Below are 13106 nucleotides of genomic sequence, written 5' to 3'. Positions count from 1 at the left end.
ATTTACTCAGAAAGAAGACTCATTGCAGCTAACCGATAGTACTGGAGACTGGAGTTAGGTGTGATGCTTGAGGCTCTAGTGGAGCAGTGGCTATTTTGTTTTGACCTGAGGGTAACAGTCAACCTTGGCCAATCCTCTGAGGGGTGCATGCCAGTGATGGGCATGGACATCCATGCTCTTACACCTGCTGTTATGTGCATGAGAGATGCAGGACATCGAGGACACATGCACAGCCTCTCCTTAACTAATCTGTGCAGAGAGGGTGGTTATCAATGCTCAATCAAATGATCAATCTGGATGCTGGGTTGGATGAAGAGATTTAAATTTCTTTGCCTACCCCTGTACCATGTCTACTTAACCCTTTTTTGATAGGTTTGGGTAGAATAAAGTGTTGGGGGACTGTACCACTAGGACCATCCCTGCTCTAGTGGAAGGAACAAAACTGCTACTGTTAATGAGTGTTGTGGAACCTATTGAGGTGCATCACGCAGTAGGCATTTGGAATGCAGTCATCAAAGAAGGGGCTGGCATTATTCATCAAAAATGGTGGACCAAGCAAGTGTGCATGAACTTGTCTTGAAGAACTATTAATGTTGGTGCTCATTTAATTGCAAATGCTCCTTCTCTCTTTCAGTGGAGAACAAAGGAACATAGATGGAAAGAAAGAATCATACCAGTGTGACAGAATTCATTTTTGTGGGATTTATGGATCACCCAGAGCTTCAGATTCCTCTTTTTGTGCTGTTCCTTGGTATTTATATCACCACCCTGGTGGGGAACTTTGGCATGATTATTTTAATCCGGATTGATGCCCGACTTCAGACTCCAATGTATTTCTTCCTCAGTAACCTGTCTCTTGTAGATGTTGGTTATTCAACAGTCATTGCCCCTAAGATGCTCATGACCTTTGTATCTGAAAACAGAACCATTCCCTTCATTGAGTGTGCTGTGCAGTTTTATTTTTTCTGTATCTTTGTAACCAATGAATGTTGTCTTTTGGGTGTGATGGCCTACGATCGCTTTGTAGCTATTTGCAATCCATTACTTTATCACACCGCAATGTCCAAGAGACTTTGTATCTCGCTTGTCATTTTGTCATACATAACTGGTTTTGTGAACTCCACTGCACAGACAATTTTTATATTTAGTTTGTCTTTCTGTGGCTCCAATGTAATTAACCATTTCTTCTGTGATATCCCTCCAATCCTGAAGTTGTCCTGCTCTGACATCCACAGTACAGACATTGTTCATTTTACCTTGTCCACAATAGTTGTCATGAGTACTATCTTGATTGTCCTAGTGTCTTATGTTTCCATTGTCACCACCATCTTAAAGATCAACTCTGCTGAGGGCAGGCGCAAAGCCTTCTCTACCTGTGCATCCCATATCATGGCTGTCACTATCTTCTATGGAACTCTCATCTTTATGTATTTGCGGCCTACCTCGGGCTACACAATGGACCAAGACAAAATTATCTCAGTGTTTTATACACTGGTGATCCCTATGCTAAACCCTTTGATTTATAGTCTGAGGAACAAGGAAGTGAAGGAAGCTGTGAAAAGGGCAATCGGCAGAAAGATCTTTGCTTGTTGAGCAGTCAAACTTCATTTGAGATAAAACGGATATGGTAAGATAAGTTTCTGTACCCATTGTTAAAGTATCTATTAAAATCTCTTTGATCCTGTTACACTTTACAGTCTTTCCTCAAACTCATCCCTTTTGAGGTTCCTCAGAATCCCAGACCATCTTTGTTTAAAAGTAGACTTTGTGAGCCCTTTGTCCCCAGAACTCAGAGGCCTGGTTCATCACAGGACCCTCCTATGGGCTTCTCCTACATTCTTATGCTCAGGTTCCCCCCTCTTCCTTCTCTTGGTCTAACATAAACAGTATTACTGCTTCCTTTCTCCCCCTAGAAACCTTCCCCTTGGCTCCCTAGGAAGCTAGGTTGCCAGCCTCCTTCTTGGCCTGTCAGCATTTGGGTCATCTGTGGCATTGAGGCAGAGGGGTCCACCATCTTCCTTGCCTGTCTTTGCCTGTCTGTGTTCTTGTTGGAAGCACCAGATGCTGTGGGAGTTTTACCCACAGGACTTTTAAAAAGCCTTTCATAAAGTCCATCACCACTGAGTTCTGAGTAAGTCATGGGATAAGGTGACCAGTGCTTTTATTGATAAGTAACTGGAAAAAGAATAGGAGCCAAAAAGTAGAAATAAATGAAGTTTTCACAATGAAGAGAAGTAAGGTGTGGGGTTCCACAATAATCTGTATTGGGACTGATGCTTTTAAATCTGTTCATAAATGAAATCAGAGGTAAGCAGTGAGAAGACCAAATTTGCCATTGTTGGTGACACCCAGTTATCAGGGCTGGTAAAAACAAAAAGCAACGGTTCAGAGGTTCTTGTGTAGCCAGGGATATGAGCACAGAAGTCCACTTCTTCATGATGGGAAATCACCACCTTGATTGGTGTGTTTCCTTCCGAAAATTTTTCTTTTGAGCCTGAGTCCACCAACTGGAAACCATGAGAATCCAAGACACTTGAACCTGAGCACCCACACACAACGTCAAGGGCTGGACTGAGAAGGAATGGTGGGGGTTGCCCCCCCTTCTTCTGAACCTTCCTGAGAACAGGAGGACAGTGTAGATTTAGAGCAGTGGTTTGCAGAAGGGTATAGTTCACAGGCTGCAGAGAACAGAAGCTGGGAAATACTAGAGGAACAGCAGGAAGAAAGAGAAGCACCAGGAGAGAGGCAGCCAACAGACGTGGTGTCTTTGGAGAGCATTCCTGACCCCCCCCCGGATTAGGAGTGCTGTGAGAGTAGCCAAACATAAAGCTCAGAGACAGAAAGCCCAGACCAAGTGGCACAGGGATGACGTAGTATGAGAGAGATGAAGGGGGGGGGAATGTTACTTGGAACAATGTCATTTCTAGGAGAGAGAAGCATTATTTTGTCTCTTGCTGTGATTACTGAATTGCTAAGAACTCTTCTTTTATCTGCTTCTTTGCTGCTGCCGTGGGAGTGATAGGATTCATTGAAGCCTTGACACCCAAGCTGAATGAGAAGGAATGAGAAGGCTGTGATTTTTAATTATCTGTTAGCAAAAAGAGCACTTGGGAAAGAAACAAGTCACCCCAAGAGTGCTATCACTCTGCTTTCTGCTTTCACTGTTCTCTCACAGCCAAAACGTAGGACAAGGTTGCTCCACATGAAGAACGACTGTTTATTTCTCCCTTAAATCACTGTGATTGGAACAGACTGTATTTTTCTAATGGATATTTTAGATTAGAGGGTTGTTGTTCTTTAAATCAAGTAAACAGTAATATTACACACACACACACAAAATCCCATGTGATGTTAGGTAGGTTCCATTACTGGCTGTAAAAACTATATTTCTGCCTTGTCTTTCAGGAACAAATTGTGTCTGGGTATCTGATTGTGTGGCCTGGCCTTGGTGGCTTTATTATGCTGCTTTTCTGATATTATGCTGGACAGCTAGATTTTAAAATATGGGATTGTTTCACTGGTTTGTTTTGAAATGTTATTGATGTGAATTTTGCTTTTGTATTTCGTGTGTATTGCCTTGGGAAGCATTTTATTCTTGGGAGGAGATAACCAAATGAAATGAATATACAAAGGGATTTTCTACACCAGCTTATTTTCCTTCCATTTTATTTTATTTGTACATCATATTTGTATATCAGACAAATTAAGACAATATCTGCTCTCCCCATTTGACCTCCAACTCATTCAAAAGAAATGACTGAATATGGGATGGGGAATCTTTGACTTTGAATCTTTGGTATTGTTGGACTCTAACTCCCATCCACTCCAGCATGCCCAGTGGCCACAGATATGAGCTATGGTCCAACATCTGGAGGTCCACAGATTGCCCATCCCTGCAGCCTAAACTATCCTGAGGCGAGGAGACTCAGATTATTTCTTTTGACAATTGATCACTTGCTTCAAAGCATCCTTTACCTCTTTGTTTCTCAAGCTGTAGATTAATGGGTTCAGCATTGGGACCACCAGGGTGTAGAACACAGCTGAGATCTTCTCCTGTTCTACAGAGTACATGAAACTGGGCTGCAAGTGACTTAAGCTTACTGGTCCATAGAACAAAGTCACAGCTGTCATGTGGGAAGCACAGGTGGAGAAGGCTTTGATTCTGCCCTCAGAAGTGCGCATCTTTATGACAGAGGAGAGGATGTAGAGGTAAGAGATTACAATGATCAGGAGTGTGGAAATAGCAACTGTCGCAGAGAAGGTTACCAACAAAAGTTCATTAATATGGATATCAGAGCATGCAACTTTCAACATAGCTGGGGTATCGCAAAAGAAGTGGTTGATTATACTAGGGGCACAGAATGACAGTCTCAGCAATCCAGAAGTATGTGTGATGGAATTCAATATCCCCCCAAAGTATGCCCCTGCTACTAAGTAAATGCAGACACTTTTGGACATAATAGCAGTATAGAGCAGGGGATTACATATGGCAATATAACGGTCATATGCCATTGCAGCTAAGAGGAAGCCTTCGGTACTCACGAACACTACAAAGAAGCAATGCTGAGTGATGCATCCCGCATAAGAAATGATCTTAGATTGTGCTAAATTCATCAACAGCCTTGGGGCAAAGATGGAAGAATAGCAGAGATCAACTACAGAAAGATTGCTAAGGAAGAAATACATAGGGGTGTGAAGCCGGGGGCTAATCCTGATCAGTACTATCATCCCCATATTCCCAGCCAATGTCAGAATATAGATCAACAGGAATATCGCAAAGAGAGGAACTTGAACCTCCAGCCGATCTGTTAGTCCAAGAAGGATGAATTCAGTCGCCATAGTGTAATTGTTTGCAGCCATTTAGTTGTGATGACATGATACTTGCACCTGGTTAACACAATGAAAAGAAGAGGGTCATCACTTCTGATTGGTGGCACTGTTGGCAGCACAGTTACCAAGCCACTATAAAGATTTAAAGAGTTATATGTTGTTATATCACATTTAAATGTGAGCTTACCTAATTCACACTTTCCAAAAGAATCAGCAAGCCAAAACACACACATACTTTGGCACTTGCACTTCTCTGAATCTTGCAATGAAGTTATCCAGTCATGTACTGTGTAACAAATAAATCCTATACTAGGGTGTTGTGTATAAAAATCCATATATTTGTTAAAGTAACATGCAAAAAAGCATAATAGCAAGGGAAATGGCTTTGTAAAAATGTTTATATATATATATATTAGGAGGAAATTGCCCAGAAACGTGTGTATTAGGAGAAATAATGAAAATAAGACTTCTCCTTTTAGAGGCCTACCAAACTTTTGTTTGTCAGAGCTACACGTTATGAGGCAAACAGAAGGTACTCAACTATTGTCTTCTTCCTAATACTAATTTACAGGAGGAAATAAGCAGGAACTGGATATGGGACAGCCATTTTATCCTGGTTTCCCTTCAGCTGGACTACATGACTAGAAATTAATCCAAGGGAATGACATATTGGAAGGGCACTTAAAGGGAAGAATTGGGGGCGGGGCACAGAAATAGTTAAGAATCTCTATCTTCTGATTTACCCCTATAAATCCTCACCACCACCATTTGCATTATTTCATCAAATTAGGGAACTCACATTTGCTGATGGGTACTTATGTTTTCGGGACATGGGTGGCGCTGTGGGTTAAACCACAGAGCCTAGGACTTGCTGACCAGAAGGTCGGCGGTTCGAATCCCCGCGACAGGGTGAGCCCCCTTTGCTTGGTCCCTGTTCCTGCCAACCTAGCAGTTCGAAAGCACGTCAAAGTGCAAGTAGATAAATAGGTACCGCTCCGGAGGGAAGGTAAACGGTGTTTCCATGTGCTGCTCTGGTTCACCAGAAGCGGTTTAGTCATGCTGGCCACATGACCCGGAAGCTGTACGCCGGCTCCCTCGGCCAATAAAGCGAGATGAGCGCCGCAACCCCAGAGTCGGTCACGACTGGACCTAATGGTCAGGGGTCCCTTTACCTTTATCTTTACTTTTGTTTTCAGGCCCTTGTAATTCTAACATTACATTCCCATTCAAGGAAAGTATTTTTTAAATGAACAAACTGAATGAATGTTTATTATTACGGCTAAACAGCCAGCATAGTGAAACCAAAAATTCAGAATATTTTTTACATAAAAATTAAAACGGTTAAAATGGAATTTAACAGTCAACATACTAATTGAATAGATTTAAAATATGTGTCCAAGGAAATATAAACTCCAATTAAATGTTCTTACCAGCACCTTTGTTGGATTTGTCAGGTTCAGGCATGAATCACATACATCTTCATTATCAATCAGTTTGCAATGGAAAACGAAACACTGGATGCAATTTGCTTGCTGCTGCCTTAAAACATGCAAAGGAAATCTGGGAGTCCCAGCTGCAGCCAACACCATCTGCAAATAATAGAGGAAGGCAGTCTACCTTTACCAGGAGGCTGGAATGAATGCATGGCAGCATCACTGCACAATTTTTACAGGACAGATTCAATGGTTTATGATGGGGGAGGGATTTTTTATTATTATTAATGAAATCCCTGAAGCAACTCTAGTCTCAGAGAAAATAATTAAAAATTACACTTGTGGGAGCTCTTAAAAAAGCTCTGTTTTTTAAAAAAAGTTAATTAAAAACTGAATTGCTGTTCTTTCCCCCCTCTATTTGAATATAAATAATGAACATACCTTTCCTCATAATTTATTTTGTTCATGCTTCAAGTACAAGGAACACCATAATCAATATTTGAGTTAGCCCAGTCTTCAGCATGATATAAATAATTTTCTCAGTTTTATATATGCCATATGGGCAGTGGCGGACTTTGGGCTCTCAAATTCCAGTGGTGTCCTGTGCAATGTCAAAATTCAGCACCCCCTACCTCTCGTGCTCCTTTCTACAGCATTGTTGTGGTGCCCTTTGTGCCCAAACTGGTCATGCTAGCAGTTTGAAAGCATGCCAGTGCAAGTAGATAAATAGGTACCAGTGCTGCAGGAAGGTAAACAGCATTTCCATGTGCTCTGGCACTCGTTACGGTCCTCCATGCACCAGCAGCGGTTTAGTGATGCTGGCCACATGACCTGGAAATCTGTCTGTACACAAACGCTGGCTCCCTCGGCCTGAAAGTGAGATGAGCATTGCAACCCCATAGTCACCTTTGACTGGACTTAACCATCCAGAGGTCCTTTACCTTATCTTTACCTTGCTACCCTAAAACTGTCTTTGATATGGGGAATGTATTCCATTGCACTTGAGCCAGAATCCAACAATGGCAGAGCTGGATCCTTTCCACCTGTCTGAATTGCACAAATGGTGGTGGTGTATGTACTCCAGTGTACATACAGAGTACAGTATGTACTCTTGAATCAGACACAGTCTCCACAATACAATTTGACTGGGCATTTTGTACTGTTTTGTATCTAATTGGCCTATAGGGCTGTAAAGGATAGCATGAAGTTTAGGACTGGATAGGACTTTTGCTTCTCTTCCTTCATAGATTCAAGAAACTCTCCTTGCCTGTCATATCTACCATGTCCATGTAAGGATCTCCCATGTATCACTACGAGGGAAATTCTCTCAACACACACAGTGGTATTGCAGTGCATTCAGTCATTCAAATCCTGTAAGAGAGATACATTCTTGGACGGGCTTTCTGTGCACATATGCAACCTCCCACAGGTGTTGCTAAAGACACTGATGTGTGTCAGCATGCAGACCCCAAATACCACTACATTGCTTGACCAAGAACTGTTGAACATCTAAAGGATTCACTTTAAATGGCATTGTGTGCGGTGTTTCATTTTGTTAATTAAGTTGCACTAGTTTTTGCTGTCTTCTAATCTTTACAACCTTTGACACATTCCTGCATGTCTGTAATGGGGAGCTTAACTTTTGTGCTCCTATTCCAACCATAGGGTGTTAGCTGAGGCAGTCATGTATGCTGCTTTTGTTCTTAACAAAGACATGGGTGGCGCTGTGGTCTAAACCACTGAGCCTTTTGGGTTTGCCGATTGGAAGGTCAGCAGTTTGAATCCCCGCAGCAGAGTGAGCTCCCGTTGCTCTGTCCCAGCTCCTGTCAACCCAGCAGTTTGAAAGGATGCCAGTGCAAGTAGATAAATAGGTACTTCTGTGGCAGGAAGGTAAACGGTGTTTCCATGTGCTCTGGTTTCTGTCATGGTGTTTTGTTGTGCCAGAAGTGGTTTTGTCATGCTGGCCACATGACCCAGAAAGCTGTCTGGGGACAAACGCCAGCTCCCTTGGCCTGAAAGTGAGATGAGTGCCGCAACCCCATAGTCACCTTTGACTGGAATTAACCATCCAGGGGTGCTTTACCTTTTACCTTTTTCATTCTTAGCAATGCAGCTGCTACTTTCATGGTCACTCGTTTTGGTCTAGTTTCTGCTCTGAAGTAACCTGACCATGTCAAGTTCCCCAACCACTAAGGGCAGAATCCCATTGTTGATAGCAAATGATCTGCATTTGACTGGCGTGGAAGGACTGTGTCATGCTCCCATACCAAAACACAGTAACGGTGCTTCTTAACTGAGAGTAAGGAAGATATCTTTATTCAGGCTAGTAACAGAAGAGGCTCAGCAGCAATCACAGGGCCCAGAAATCATGATTCCAAGGTACAACAGTTAGACAAGAGGTACACATTTGAATGGAAGCAATGAAGATGTCCCAACAGTTACCACACTCCTCCCACCACAATTTTAAAGACAGGGCGAGCTCACACACATGACTTTCTTGCTTTGCAAGATGTCTGTGAGCACAAACATAAGCTCCGTTTGGGCTGATGCGTGGGCTCACTGTGTCTTGCCCTCAGACTCTGGATTCACTGCCACCTCTTTCTGCTCAGTCCCTCCTATAGGCTGGCCGAAGTGCTCCCCCTACCCCAGTGAAACTCTGTGCTCCACAGGAGGGGCAGTGGAGAGAGCCAGCAGATTTGCTTCTCTCTCCCTCTGATATCTAGAGTTGCAAGAGGAGAACCTCCATCTTCCATCCCCGGGTGGCAGCCTTCAAGGTTCAGCCTCCACCACTTCTTCTCTCTGCTCCTCTTCCATCTGGGACTGCCAAACCATGCTAGATCCTGATGAAACTGAGAGGCCTATGACAGACTGAACAGAGAAGGAAAGCACAGTGCATGCATTTAACATATCCAGGGAATTCTGAAATACAAACCTTCTCAATTCCCTCATCTCCTGACAAGACAATTGGCATTTAATTCGTTCTTTGTAGGGTATGCTGGACCTGAAGTTCCATGTCCCTTGATGTCCATAGACAGGAAGGTTTAAGGTATATGTGGTGGGCTGGAAAAAGATGCAGTTGCTAGGATATTCTGGAAAAAGATGCAGTTGCTAGGATATTCTACGGGTATAGATCACCAAAATACATTTGGAAATGTTCCAGTATGTTCAGTTGATATAAGGCCATGCCTTAAGATTTTATTGGCATATAGGTGGCCCAGTCCACCTATACTTGGTAACTCTTAAAAGAGATATTTATTGAAATACCACTTTTCTCTGAATCACTTTTCTTAGAGCACATTTTACATCCTTGTTCCTCAGACTGTAGATCAAAGGATTCAACACAGGTATTATCACTGTGTAAAACACAGAGGCTACTTTGTCTGTGTCAAGAAAGTAGCTGGAGCTGGGTTTGAAGTACATGAAAAGAATGGTCCCATGGTATATGGCCACTGCTGTGAGATGGGAGGCACATGTGGAGAAAGCTTTAAGCCTCCCCTCAGCAGAGCGAATCTTGACTACAGCTATAATAATGAATACATAAGAGATTATAATGACCAGCAAGGTGCTCATTTCAAACAGGCTACCAAAAACGAATACCAGCATCTCATTGATGTAGATATCATTACAGGCCAGTTTCAGAAGGGGCGTGAGATCACAAAAAAAGTGATTGATGATATTGGAACCACAGAAGGACAGTCTCAACAAGCCACCTGTGTGAATCAGAGAGTTCACAATACCCAAGAGGTAGGATCCTGCTATCAGACCTGCACAAAGTTTCTTGGTCATCACAGAAGCATAGAGCAGAGGGTTGCAGATAGCCACATACCGGTCATACGCCATGGCTGCCAGAAGAAAAAACTCAGTAGTGGCAAAGATTGCAAAGAAACAATATTGTGAAATGCAGGCAGCATAAGTGATGCTTTTGTTTTCTACTAAAAAATTCACCAGCATATTAGGTGTGATGGTGGTGGAATAGCAGGCATCTAGGAAGGACAGGCTGCTGAGAAAAAAATACATCGGGGTGTGCAGTTGAGGATCTATGCCAATCAATATAATCATCCCAAGATTCCCCACCAGTGTGGCAATATAGATTATTAAAAAGACCACGAAGAGTGGAGGACACAGCTCCAGATTTTCTGTTAGTCCAAAGAGATTGAAGCTGGTTGCCATGGTGTAATTTTCTTTAGCCATTGGATTCATTCACACTTTCCTGTTAGGAAAAACAAAGCAAGATTTCTTTATTAGATATGGGACACCATAGCATTTTAACCTCTTTTTGTCTCCTTTTCTCTAACCTCAGTAGTTGAACTGTGTGATCTACAATTGTTTGGCTGGGAGGTCCTCTTTGATGGACCTTTATTAACTGGAGACTTATTAAAAAAGTGAAATCTGGTGGAGGGTTTTTAATCTGGTTTTGCCATTGCACCCATCAATCACCTGGACAGACTGTAAATTCCACAAAATTAATTATTGCAGCTATTAAAGTGAGCCATTAACGCTCTTAGACCTCTTGGCTACTTCACAGTCCTGCTTCAATTAGATGGAATCACAACTCAAATAAAATGGAATTTGGCAAGAGCAGTGGTCTCTATATGCTTGCTCAGAACTGAGTTTAGGTTACCATGTACAGATTTCACCACATTAGAAGTACGTAAAATGTCAAACTGGAAAAAGCAGGATGATACCATGTCCTCTGTGAGCTGCTGGGGAAAGTTCCATGTCATGCCAATTCCCAATACCCTCAAATGATACAACTCTGACACCATTCTAGCTCATTACAATTTACTGTTTTAAGTTACAATAGTGAGCCTGGTGGAATCTGCACACATTTTTTAAAAAACGCAGTGAAAATGCTTTTTTTAAAAAAGGTTTTGAAAAATACATTGAATTTGTCATAGCTCACTCTCGCCATCTAGTGTCACATTTGTATATTGCACATTACAACACACTTAAAACATTTTATTTGCAGCTGTATAGCTGGGTCCCCTACCCCCAGTTTCCATAGTCCTCTAGAACTGGAGTGTTAGAGCCACCTTAAATGTTGGGCTACCCATTCCCTTATCTTCTAGTTCAACACTCCCTGCCTCTGAATTTGACACTGCTCTGGAAGGTGAAGTTCTCTCCACTGTTGACTATGGACCCCTACCACACTGGCATCAGCTGCACTACTCCTCTTTTGATGCTACCAGACTCTTCTCTTTTCTTCCCCCACAGCTCTTCATCCCATTTCCATTCCTCAAGATCTTCTACCTAACTCTTCCCTTTGAGCATTATTCTTTCTCTTAGACAAGTGTCTCCATCATGGACCTGGATCACTCTCCCTGACTGAACCTCACTTCTATGTCTCCTCACATTTACATAAGTAGATATGTCAAAGTTACTTCTAGTCTGAACAATGTTGCCCTTTTCCCAGATCACTCCAGTGAATGTTAGGAACATTCTCTTAAGTTTTCAAAATTGGAACAGTAGAATAAAAGAACCACACATTCTTTCCCCACATCTGGCTGGAACCACCCTCCTAACCACAAGAGAAATGGAAAGTTAATTCATGGCTATAGGTTTATTAATTGTTTGGCTTTTATATTCAATAAAACTACTAATGACATCACAAAACTACTGATGACATCACAAAACTACTAATGACACCACAAAACAAATTTATTCATCTTTATTTGGAAAATATGAATCTTGGATGAAATATAACAGACCTTATTCTGGAGGGCACAAATCAGACTATTTCTGGTATATCAGTCTATTTCAGGGAACCTGCCAGCATCACCCAAAGTTAGGAACGTTGTGAGCTGCCATATGAGATGGGTAAACAGAACTGCTATCCATGAGGCTCAAGGCAGCCCTCAAATGATCAGAGCAATTGCTGTTATATGACTGGGGGTGGGGGGCGGATTCATTCTCTGGGACATGGACCAGATTGCACAACTTAAGACACACGGACCATGAACACAGAGCTTCTCCTATGTTGTTGTTGCATCTCCCATTTTAGAACTCAAAGGCAGCCAACAAAACCAGGTTTATTGATCCTCTGATGCGTCACCACATTTTCCTAGTGAGTTTGACAGGCCCAAAACAGACCTGAGATATTGTAATGATTTTCTTTATGCTTTTCAGACATTTGATAAACAAAGTGAAGAGGCAACCACGAATAAATATTTAGCAAGCTACAAAAAGAGAAGAGTCACTAATGCTACGAGAATTACCTGTAGAAGAAATGGAAGATATCCAGTTGCTTAAGAAGTCATTCCTGAAATGAAGTTGTGCTTTTCTGAACTACTTATGTGTATCATAGAGAGATTTGAGGCAAATTACATGACGTTTTCAAAAATATCTCTAATACCAAAACAACACAATTAAAGTTTCTCCCAGTGGTGTGTTCTCCAAGAAAGGTAATTGATCTCAAAGGTATTTGTGAATATTGTCCCTGTTTGTCAAATGCTTCTTTTACTCCAAAGTAATTTTTGTACTTTTCGTACTTCTGCTTTGCAGTTCTAACCACGTGTTTATGCTCAGCAGCACTGTTGGCAACAGATGTCCCACCCATCCAACTTGCATGTTTTGCCCCTGCCCAAAGGTAAGCAGGAAACACATGTGTATGGCCTTGCTGTGGAGTTACTTGGACACCATATTTGGGGCCAAGGAGGAAACAGCCTACATAATTTGCCTACAAATTGGGCTGGTTTGGTGGTTTTGTTTAGCTCACAACAAATGTGAGGTAAACTTGCTGGTGGATAAAGGCATTGAGCTGAATCCTTAATCTAAACAGAGGGGGTGGAAATGAGCCCAATTCCCTTCTTATCAATCAAGAAGGCTCACAAACCTGCAGGAACG

At 42.1% G+C, this 13106-nt stretch overlaps 3 protein-coding genes across 4 annotated transcripts; 1 reads left to right on the top strand and 2 right to left on the bottom strand.

The window, feature by feature from the left end:
• Window positions 1–654: 654 nt before the first annotated feature.
• On the top strand, window positions 655–1593 carry LOC310689348 (olfactory receptor 5AR1-like; the record flags this gene model as incomplete). Its single annotated transcript, XM_083466960.1, has 1 exon — window positions 655–1593. The coding sequence occupies one exon, from the start codon at window positions 655–657 to the stop codon at window positions 1591–1593; it is 939 nt and encodes a 312-aa protein (XP_083323086.1).
• Window positions 1594–3930: 2337 nt separating this feature from the next.
• LOC310686815 (olfactory receptor 5J3-like) lies at window positions 3931–4860 on the bottom strand (the record flags this gene model as incomplete). The annotated part of the gene is made up of 1 exon (XM_083461090.1): window positions 3931–4860. One exon carries the CDS (start codon window positions 4858–4860, stop codon window positions 3931–3933), a length of 930 nt encoding a protein of 309 aa, XP_083317216.1.
• A 4588-nt stretch (window positions 4861–9448) lies between these two features.
• On the bottom strand, window positions 9449–11739 carry LOC310714069 (olfactory receptor-like protein COR4). Of its 2 annotated transcripts, none has more exons than XM_083518926.1 (2): window positions 11410–11739; window positions 9449–10473 (listed from the first exon to the last, which is right to left on the bottom strand). In XM_083518926.1, exon 2 carries the CDS (start codon window positions 10461–10463, stop codon window positions 9516–9518), a length of 948 nt encoding a protein of 315 aa, XP_083375052.1. In that variant the 5' UTR covers window positions 10464–10473; window positions 11410–11739; the 3' UTR covers window positions 9449–9515. The 2 variants fall into 2 exon arrangements, with proteins under 2 accessions (XP_083375052.1, XP_083375053.1); XM_083518927.1 differs by having other exon boundaries at window positions 9449–10468; window positions 11580–11739.
• Between the last annotated feature and the right edge of the window lie 1367 nt (window positions 11740–13106).

This window comes from Podarcis liolepis (assembly GCF_965112155.1).
Source record: "Podarcis liolepis genome assembly, chromosome: 1".
NCBI lineage: Eukaryota > Metazoa > Chordata > Lepidosauria > Squamata > Lacertidae > Podarcis > Podarcis liolepis.
Note: the sequence above shows the minus strand (reverse complement) of the source record. Positions and strands in the feature narration are given on the sequence as shown.